Below are 10,611 nucleotides of genomic sequence, written 5' to 3' on the forward strand. Positions count from 1 at the left end.
TTGGAGAGGCGATCTTCGGGACAGGAACGACGGTGGACCTCTTGAAGCAGGACGGGACCACTGATTCAGCCAGGGAGATGTTGAATATTGTGGTGAACACCGGAGCTAGCTGGTTAGCACAGGTCTTCAGTACTCGTCCAGATATGCCATCTGGGCCCGCAGCTTTCCTGGTGTTCACCCGCATCAAAGCTCTCCTGACCTCGTGCACGGACACTGAGAGTGCGCGCTCGTCCCCAGCGGTGTAACTCCAATTAGCCGGCGAGCTAGCGGTGCTGCTGCCAGACTCGTACCGCGCATAAAAGGAGTTCAGTTGGTTGGCCAGGGAGAAGTCCACACTCGTGGCTGGGGAGGAGCTGCTCTTGTGCTTACCACCTCAACCACAGCAAGGACAGATTCAGGTTCTACCACCTGTGGTCCTCACTGTCTCCTTTCCACAGCCAGTTTTTGATCAACCGCAAACATGGAGAGTGCCACATGTGACTTTAATGGTGGCTGAAGTTTTTGTGCAGAAGCATATAGGAGAAATGATGGCATAAGCTGAGGAAGCCATTTTTTCACCAATAAAGGAGAATCTTGCTATCTGGATAAGTGAAGATCAGAAGTTCATGAAAATCATGATTTCAGCTCAAGGACAAGGACAACCACAAGTGATACAGCTAACACATGAGTCAATGTTCAGCGCTAAATTGGACTCAGACAGTATGAGAAAGGAGATGCTGCAACAAATTCTACAATGTTTGTGGTCACATAGTACTGACATCGGACTTGTGAAGTCAGCCCAACTGGTGAGAGTTGAACTGAGACCAGGAACCAAACCTCCTTTGAAGAACAAATACCCACTAAAGGAGGAGGCAATCAAAGGGATTGAACACAAATTGAAGGACTGTTAAAAGCAGGTGTAGTGGAAATATGTCTGGATCCTCATAGAAATACGCCTATATTGCCTTTAAAGAAACCAGATGAGTCCTATCGCTTGGTACATGATTTAAGAGCGATGAATGAAGTGGTGCAGGATTTTCCAGCAGATGTACTAGATCCACATACCTTGTTAGCCCAAATTCCTCCTGAGGCTACATACTTCACAGTGTTGGATTTGTGTGGAGCATTTTTCTGTGTTCCATTGAGCGAAGAAAGTCAAGGGTTGTTTGGATCCACATACAAAGGACAAACCTTCAAATACAAGAGGCTCCCCCAAGGATTCAAACATAGCCCGCACATTTTCAATAAAGTGTTGCAGGATGACTTGACTGGGATTGATCAAATTTTGAAAAGTACTGTCAGTATGTGGACGACATCGTCATCTGTTCACCAGATAAGGAAACGTGCCTTGAGGACTCAATCAAACTGTTACAGCTATTGGCAGGCAAAGGACCCAAGGCTTCTCAGAAGAAGCTACAGTATTGTCAAGAAAAGTTATTTTTTTGCGTCAAACAATCACCAATGGACACAGACGCATCTCTGAGAGTCATTTGGATGCCATTCGAAAGACACCAAATCCGAGAACAGTCAGAGAGATGATGACGTTTCTCGGAATTGCGGGATATTCTTCAGCTTGGGTCGAAGATTATGCCTGCCTAACAAGGCCTTTGAGAGTCATGAAAAAAGAGACTGGGAATGCTCAACTCCATTGCAACCTCACCTGGACGCAGGAAGGTCTTATAGCATTTGAAACGATCAAACAGAGGCTACAAGAAGCTCTAGTGCAAGCGCGGCCAGACTACTCTAATAACTTTTTTCTGTATGTGGCTACGTCCACTGGGGGCAAATATGCATGTGCAGTTCTTTGTCAGCCCACAGGTACAGGAACAATCCCTCAACCTGTTTTGTATTATTCTACTGCCTATTCAGAAGTATAATTGGGGCTACCACGGTGCTACAGAGCAATGGTGGGAGTTTATCTAATGCATGATAAAGCATCCTCAGTAACTATGGGTTACCCAGTGAAAATTGTAACCCATCATAGTCTCTGAAATCTTTTGAACTTCGGTAAATGTACATTGACTATGTCTAGGCTAAGAGACTATCATAGGCTCTTAGAGCAGGAAGATGTCACCTTAGTATGGTGTGTCACGGTAAATCCAGCTGAGAATTTACCAACACCAGAGGATGGAGAGCCACATGATTGTGTTCAGGAAGTAGAGAGATTTGCAACGCTCAGATCTAGACTTGCAAGCTTTCCCACTGCATCTGTCAGATGTGGAGTATTGGACTGATGGGTCCTGCTATGGAATAGGAGACTCATTGAGTGCTGGTTACGCAGTAGTCAAAGCCCAGGGAACTGAATTTGTTGTTGAGAAAGCAGAAGTAATACCACAACCTGCTTCTGCACAGCTTGCTGAGCTTGTGGGCCTGACTGTAGCTTGTCTATTGGCTGAAGGCAAGCGAGTGACAATATATACAGATTCTGCATATGCACACATGTGTGTCATTAATTTGGATCAGTGTGGAAATATCGAGGATTTAAGAAAACCGATGGTTCTCCGATACAGCATTATGCACAGTAAGGAAACTGTTGCATGCAATGAGGGATCCAAAGGAAATAGCTGTAGCATAGTGTGCAGCACACAAAATGGACACATCAAGGGTCACACAAGATAACAAAGCGGCTGATGAGGCTGCAAAAGCAGTTACAGGATTAAACAAAGCAGGCAAGGTTCTTCGGGTCACCCATGAAGTGGACCTGGAATATAAAATCAAGCTCAAAGATGTGATTGCGATGCAAGAAGAGGCGTTAGCCATAGATAAACAATTATGGTTGGACCGAGGGGCCACACAAGATTCTGCTGGTCTGTTTGAGAAATCATAAAGGACTGATGGCAGCACCCCCCGACCTACTAGGTCTGATGATTCAGGAAGGGTTATGGATGGGTTATCCCATGTTGCAAGGGGGGAGGTAAGGAGAAAAAACACGAAAGAGAATGGTTTTTGGTCACTGTAATTGCTTGAGCAAATTGATTATGTCAAAGGCAGATGTACAATCTGTCTTAAAAACAATGTTAGGAGGGGTGTGATGAGGCCACCTGGTCACATTCCAACTCCGACAGGTCCTATACGTGAGTTGGTTGTGGATTTTGTTGACATGATAAGATCAATAGGAGGTAAAAGATACATGTTAGTCGTCGTGGATAGATTTTCACGGTGGCCTGAGGCATGTCCAACCAAGCGTAAAGATGCTCAGCCAAGCCAAGTTCTTGTGTCGTAAGGTCATAAGCAGGTGGGGACTTCCAGATCGCATATCCTCAGAATGGGAAAGAGTTTGTGGATAGAGCAGTAAAATTAATTCAGAAAAAAATTGGGAATTAAACAACGCTCAGGAGCTGTTTATCATCCGCAAAGCCAAGTTGTTTGTGATAAAATGAATGGTGTGCTGAAAAAACCGCATTGTTAAAATTTGTCAACACACAGATCCGAATTGGTTAATCATATATTGGAATAATGTTAAAGTATAATGCAAAAGGGAAATTATTATACTGTATTTGATGTTTGTGCAAGATACTGGCTGGTGATTCTTTCTTTCAGGACCAGTCAGAGGATGGCTGTGTCCAGAGATCCTACACCCTGATGGACTTGAGCACTCAAACATGGACACTGCAAAATGGAGGATGAAAATGGATGGCGGACCCTGAATGAGGACATCATGATCAGGGGTGTCGAGTGAAATATCATTAAAAATGATGGTGTTCAAAAAGCAACAGTTCAATACATACATATGTGTCCTGAATGTTTTTTATAATATTGGAAGTTGTTTATTACATTACATTACATTACATTACATTACATTACAGTACAGGATGAATATTCCTGTACTCTACACTAGATATTTTTAGCAAGACATCTTACTTTGATTTGCTATTGTTTTCTTTAAGTTGTCTGTAATAGGATGAAGTGAATACATTGGGACCTCAGGTATTTTATTTTTTGCTGTTTTTTTTAGGACATTGGTGATAGGCAGGGAAAGGTCCACTGGAAGGTCCAATGGGTCGACCAGCCTGACTTTGGACAAATTTTTGATTTTTTTCTGAGGTTCTAATTGTACGCACTTATATGTATAACATCCTATACAGTTTTCTAAACCCTTCGGCTTTTTCTGTTTATTGATTTGTAATACCTTAGGGGGTTGCCTGGGGCAGAGGGACCGTGGGAGAATTTTCCTGTCTTGATTATTTGCTGGATGCACTAAGAAAGGAAGCTGCCGGATGGGTTTTTCGCTCTCACACTCCACAAATTTAATGTATTGCTACGACTAAGCATGGTCAGAAGGGTATTTTATAATCAATTTTGTTTATTATTAAGTGATTTATATTAAGCCAATTAACATTATAAGTTCAATTACTCTTCTCTCTGTCAAGACTTTGTATAGTCTCAAAGGGGGAAATATGAGGTGTCTGAATGAGGGCCCTGGGTTCTCAAGAATCAGAGCCCATTGTATAGTGATTGTATGGTATAATTTCTAACGTATGTTTCTTTTAATTTATTGCTTCAATGTCATACCGAGAACGAAAATAACGTGTCTATTCAGAGGCCCTATGGGAGAGGAAATGTGTTGATGCCTCCAGCCTGGCCAGAACTGTGACCTATGCATTGTGACCAGGTGGGCGAGATGATCCCCGTACTAGTATAAAGGACAAGTCATTTTTGTAGTTAAGTAGTATTACAGAAAAAAAACAAAAACTTTTATAATGTCCCATCTTACCTCTTGAATCCTAAATCTAGTTTCTCATTCTCTTTTTCAATCAAAAAGGAGCGTATTATTTAAATTGCTCTCATATTAAAACCATTCACTATATTAGGCACAATAAAAGTCTTTTTAATAATAAAATAAAAGTAAATTTACGGATACTTATTTTCAAATCTCAGTCTCTGTGTTCTAGTCCTCGAAAGCAACTGGCACATGCCCACTGTCACATGCAGATTCTACCGAATCACTTTGAGGGAGTCACAGAGCATCAACTGCATCAGGAATCTATAAAAAAAAAAAGCAGCACCATCCCATGCGTGTCATTGGTTCCGTGTGTGTCTGCACCGTAATCATGCCCGAACCTGCCAAGTCAGCGCCCAAGAAGGGCTCTAAGAAAACCGTATCCAAGACAGTCAACAAGGGCAGCAAGAAGCGCAGAAAGACCAGGAAGGAGAGGTACGCCATCTACGTGTACAAGGTCCTGAAGCAGGTCCACCCCCAACACCGGGATCTCCTCCATGGCCATGGGCATCATGAACTCCTTCGTCAATGACATCATTGAGTGCATCACCGGTGAGGCCTGTCGCCTGGCCCACTACAACAAGCGTTCCACAATCACTTCCAGGGAGATCCAGACAGCCGACCGCTTGCTGCTCCCCGGAGAGCTGGCCAAGCACGTCGTGTCCGAGGGCACCAAGGCTGTTATCAAGTACACCAGCTCCAAGTAATCTGAGCGCTCAGCTTCTCAAACCAAAGGATGAAAGCAGTATCTGAGGACTATTGTGTCAATCGATGGGTTATGTTAAAACAACATGTAATCCTTTAAATCTCTGCATATGTTCATTGGGTTGGCCCACACTGTCCAACAAAGGCTTTTCTATTACACAATGGTCACGTGATGATGATTTACTTGGTCATATATTCAATAGAAATGTTATATTTTTGTTTTTGTTCTAATATACATTAATGATGTATAGTTACACACTAGTTTGTCTTGGTCAGCATAATTTATTGCATATTTATGTATAATTGGAAGTATTATATGTATTAACGAAAACATAATTCTGATTTAATTTTTTACAATTTATTCATTTTTATCATAATTAATGCCATCAAACAAGAGAACTGGGAGGAGAACCATGTATAGATGTGGAAAACGTCCTAAATATTCCCAATGGGTGAATTAACCTCTTGAATGCATTCCTTCAAATCTCTGCAGGCTCCTTGGCTTTTCGATTTATAGAAAACAAAGCATAAATATAAAGCTGCAGCTTCAACAAATACGGAATTCTTAACTCATCTACATCCATGTTTGAAATTAAATAATAGAATACTAAATCAATTCACATAAATATAATAAATATACAATGTGGTATGTGGACAAGTTATACACAATTAAAATGCATCTATTGTGAAGTGTACATAAATGCCTCAACACATGCAAACAAATCTCAAGAAACTCTGGATACTTTGATCATAATTGCATTCTGGCAATAGCATAATATACAATATATGAACAAATATATTATAGTATTGTGATCAGCGACGTTATAAAACGATAGTGTATTTATAGTAAAGTGTAATTAATTGCCATACAGCAGATGGTGGTTTGTTGTTCTGGCCGTTTAGCATGTCGTATTTGTGTTGAGTATGTGCCTCGTTCCACTCAAAGCTTAAAGAAGGAGGCTCTTCACAGTGGACGTGGGGCCCTGAAAAGGGCCTTTGTTTAGTGGAGCTGTTGCAGTTTAACCGCCGAAGCTGTACAAGGTGCGTCAGTGCCTCTTCAGAGCATAGACCACATCCATGGCGGTGCCCGTCTTTCTGTTGGCGTGCTCAGTGTAGGTGACGGCATCACGGATCACGTTCTCCAGGAACACCTTGAGAACACCGCGGGTCTCCTCGTAGATCAGACCTGAGATACGCTTCACATCGCCACGGCGAGCCAGACGGCGTATAGTGGGCTTGGTGATTCCCTGGATGTTATCGCGGAGAACTTTGCGGTGGCGCTTGGCGCCTCCTTTCCCGAGTCCCTTGCCTCCTTTGCCACGACCGCTCATGTTCGCAGGACGAGTAGAACAAGCTGCAATGACTCCCTGTGCTTCAGTCCTGGTGTTAAAGCTTCACAGTGGACGTAGAGGAGGCCACACTGGCCCTACGCTGCAAGTCATACAAACATGCTTTAGTCTTTCTGCTCGAAAATTAAATTCAATAATATTTGAAAAATAAACAATGTATTATTATTATGATAATATTACAGACAAAATGCAGGTCTACCTCTTTTCAACAAGTTGCTCTTCTTTTTCCTTAGGTATTTTGCCACTTCATTTAAAAATAACTCACAATACAATTTACATTTTCACTGTGTTCTTTGTTCCAATTGAAGTGGATTCATTTCACGTTTCATTTGTAACATTTCTATCTTGCAGAACTGAGTTATTTGTTTCCAGTGTGATGTTTTTTTTAACAAATCAGATAAGGTCAGATGGAAAACCAAAGTATAGGATCCCGATCCATCTACAATTTTATTAAGACATGACTTAATTATATGAACCACACAAATGTAGAAGACAACTTCACAATATAAAATATAAGGCATTATTCCACAGATGCATTTAATTTCACTAAATATATAATTACACCCTACATACATAGGTGGCACGGTGGCGCAGTGCATTGCACTGCTGCCTCACACCAAGAAGGGTTCGATTCCCGCCTGGGGCGCTGTTGGCACCGTGCTCCGGCGGGTTATCTTCCAAAAAACAGGAGCCTTTCTGTGTGGAGTTTGCATGTTCTCCCCGTGTTCACATGGGGTTTCCTCCACCTCACGTCAGTAAGGACCCCCACCAAAAACATGCACCCATCATCGTCTGACCAGCGATGGACACTTATCACCTGGTCCCCGGGCGCGTCCACGTATGCTGCCCACTGCTCCTGGCTGTGCCCCCGGAGGAAGGACAAGCCAGGATGGGTCAAAAGCAGAGGAGCCATTTCACCGGCCACCATCAAAGCATGTGTGTGTGTGCAAGCATGTGTTGTGGAGTGTCGTGTGACGATTAAAGACTGTTTCCTTCTTTTCTTTCTACATTTTAAACAGTTTACCATTAAGATGTATTATATAACATATTAGAACTTTGTCTTAATGAGTTCAGTTTGATGACAAACTTTGATATTTTTTCCCACAAGAGCTTGAAGCCTCTGAGGCCAGTCCACGATGATTTACATGATTTATTTTTTAGATGCGTAACTACATGTAACTTACATAAAGGAAATGACAAGTATTTATTTTAGGACAGTGATGGTGTTTGAAATGGAACTGCAAAATGGTAGGAGGGTGAGGGGGATGAATTTGTAAAATAATGAATTTGTGTGTGGAGTATTTAATTTAAAATGGACCAGGGCCTATTTGAGTGAAGTTCTGGTTTGTGTCGTTCTGCAGAAGGCCCAGATCCACTTGGAACGGTGCACTACTGCTTCTAGGACTAGAACAAACAATTTATTGTTGTTAGTAAACGTTTGCGAATCCAAGTTTATAATATTACTAAAAAATATGTTTTATAAATAGATACGATGCATTTGCCACAGACACCTTTGGATCAGATTTAGTCTTTGAGATCCAGAGGAATCATTTTAACTAGTAATCATTTCGATGGGGACCGCTGGAACCACTTGTGGCAAAAAATTTCTTCTAGCTCCTTTGTCTCCATGTAGCTTGTGTTTTATAGAGAAACTCAACCCGATTTCACCAAGATTCCTGAGAACAGCACAAGGTTTCGCTCCGTGTAAAAAGATCCCAATTATGGTTTTGAATCCAAATTTTCCACATCCAGCCCAAACACATGTATGAACACACTATCACATCAGGGACATGCGGTCAGGGGAGGCTGTCATCGTGAAAAGAAAAAAAACAATGAGGATAAAATAAAATAAACATTAATATTTCTCTTCTGAGCTGTGCTATAGATGTAATTCATGTACGATTCCAATAATTTCAATCATTTTTATTCTCAAAATCGCTGAATTTGCGTATTTCCTGTTCAATTAGAAGGGAGACGCACGAGGTGAGGCAGCGAGGGCCGGAGCCTCATCTCAGATTGCGCAATCCCTCACAAACTGGGTTGAGCGCATGCGCCTTTTGCTTTCTCACTGTTTGTCACCAAGGTAATGTTTGTAGACACGTTTATTGTATGTCCTCACTTTCCATAAATGTATGTGTAAAACATATTTAGTCTTGCTTATCTGACATAAAACTGCAGTGAAAAAGCACGAGGTGAGGCAGCCAGCAGCCAACTCTGCCTCACTGAAGGGGGCGTGTGCGTCAATAATCTCCTTTGAGACCGAGAGACTTTTAAAACTATAGGAAGATAAGGAGGACTTTTACAACAAACTAACGGAGATATTTGTCCAGAATGATAGGAGAATGGACTTAATTTACAAGTAAAGGTAAGACCATGCATCCACTGCAGTATGTCCTTTTACATTTACATTTACATTTAGTCATTTGGCAGACGCTTTTATCCAAAGCGACTTTCAAGGGAGAATAACATTCAGCTACATTGCGACAGAGATTAGTGTAACAGCGACAGAGATTAGTGTAACAAGCGACAAAGATTAGTGTAATTTTTATTTGTATTGAATGAGTATGTAATCAATTAAATACTAATAGTATTTGAGGAATGGCAAATTAAGAACACACGGAGGATGCAGAGCAAATGCGCTCTTTCTCTGAGCCGCTATAAAATTAACGTTCTTCCTTGGCCAAATATGAAACTTAACTATGTGTGTGTAAAGAATGCTTATATGAGATATGAAACACAACCAGTAGCCAATGTGCAAGCTGCCAACTGAATGGTGAATTTAAGCTACTCTATTGGGTTCATATATTTGTAAATCTGACTCTGAAAAAGTCAGAGCCTCACCAGCCACGAACCTCACCGCACGTCACTGCTACATATATGTATGCCCAGTTGTATACATATGTGATAAATAAACATCTTGAACCTTGAATTTTCAATCCAAGAAAATCAGGAAACTAAGTAAACCTAAATCTTTCTCTAATTCCCTGATTAACCTGATCCCTCCTCTGCACCTCAACGTGCCATCCAGAGCTTCAACTGATTATCAGATTGTATTATATATTGCTATATCACAAACCGAATGTATTCCATATTATTATTATTATTATTTCATCATCAAAATGAATAAAAATAAGTATTATTTTTCTCAGGATTATCAGTTTCTCCAGCCATTTTCCAACCATTGTCTGTATAATGGGCCACGACGCAGCAGGAGGAGAGGCAGATGCCCCCTGCTGGTACCAATACGCTTTCCTGCGTGTCTTTAGGCCTGAGTTCAGACTATGTCATTCTGGCCTAATTTTCCACTCGCCGGAAGGTTTTTCGAGATTGCCAAGCAAAGCTACAGATTGGAGTAAAATCATAGCATTCTCCCGTGAATGACGGGAGTGTGGTATGGACTGCTCAAAATGCAATCTGACTGCTCGCCCAGCGTTGGCCGATTGCTCGCAGACGCCGGCGAGATATCAAGCAGATTTAATATCAGGTTGTGTTGGAATTGAGTGGGGAGTGATCCAATGAGAACAGACATGGAGTGAGGCGGATAGAGGAGTCGAGAAGGAGAGACTGAGAAATGGGAGTGCAGCGGAGCAGCTGCCACAAACACAACATACCTATTTCACTTTTCTTCTCTAGGTTCTTAATATATTTTGTATTTAAATTCTGCTTTTATTCATTTTTTTACGGGAATCAAGAATACAATAAAAAATAAATAAACCAGTCCAGCGCAAGGTATCGTGTCATTTCCGGTGTCACTTCTTGTGTGTGTTTTCGTGACAAAATGTATTTTGGAGACCTGACAGGGATTCCTCCTAGCGAAAGATCTTGTAATGTGTGACGCCCTGTTGCCAATCAGTCATG

General features: G+C 41.6%; 1 protein-coding gene across 1 annotated transcript; it reads left to right on the forward strand.

Moving 5' to 3' along the window:
• Nucleotides 1-5,030: 5,030 nt before the first annotated feature.
• LOC307247626 (histone H2B 1/2-like) lies at nucleotides 5,031-5,406 on the forward strand (the record flags this gene model as incomplete). The annotated part of the gene is made up of 2 exons (XM_080024666.1): nucleotides 5,031-5,134; nucleotides 5,169-5,406. The coding sequence occupies 2 exons, from the start codon at nucleotides 5,031-5,033 to the stop codon at nucleotides 5,404-5,406; spliced, it is 342 nt and encodes a 113-aa protein (XP_079880792.1).
• Nucleotides 5,407-10,611: the final 5,205 nt, after the last annotated feature.

The sequence above is a fragment of the Zeus faber genome (genome assembly GCF_960531495.2).
Source record: "Zeus faber genome assembly, contig: SCAFFOLD_34, whole genome shotgun sequence".
Classification (NCBI taxonomy): Eukaryota; Metazoa; Chordata; class Actinopteri; order Zeiformes; family Zeidae; genus Zeus; species Zeus faber.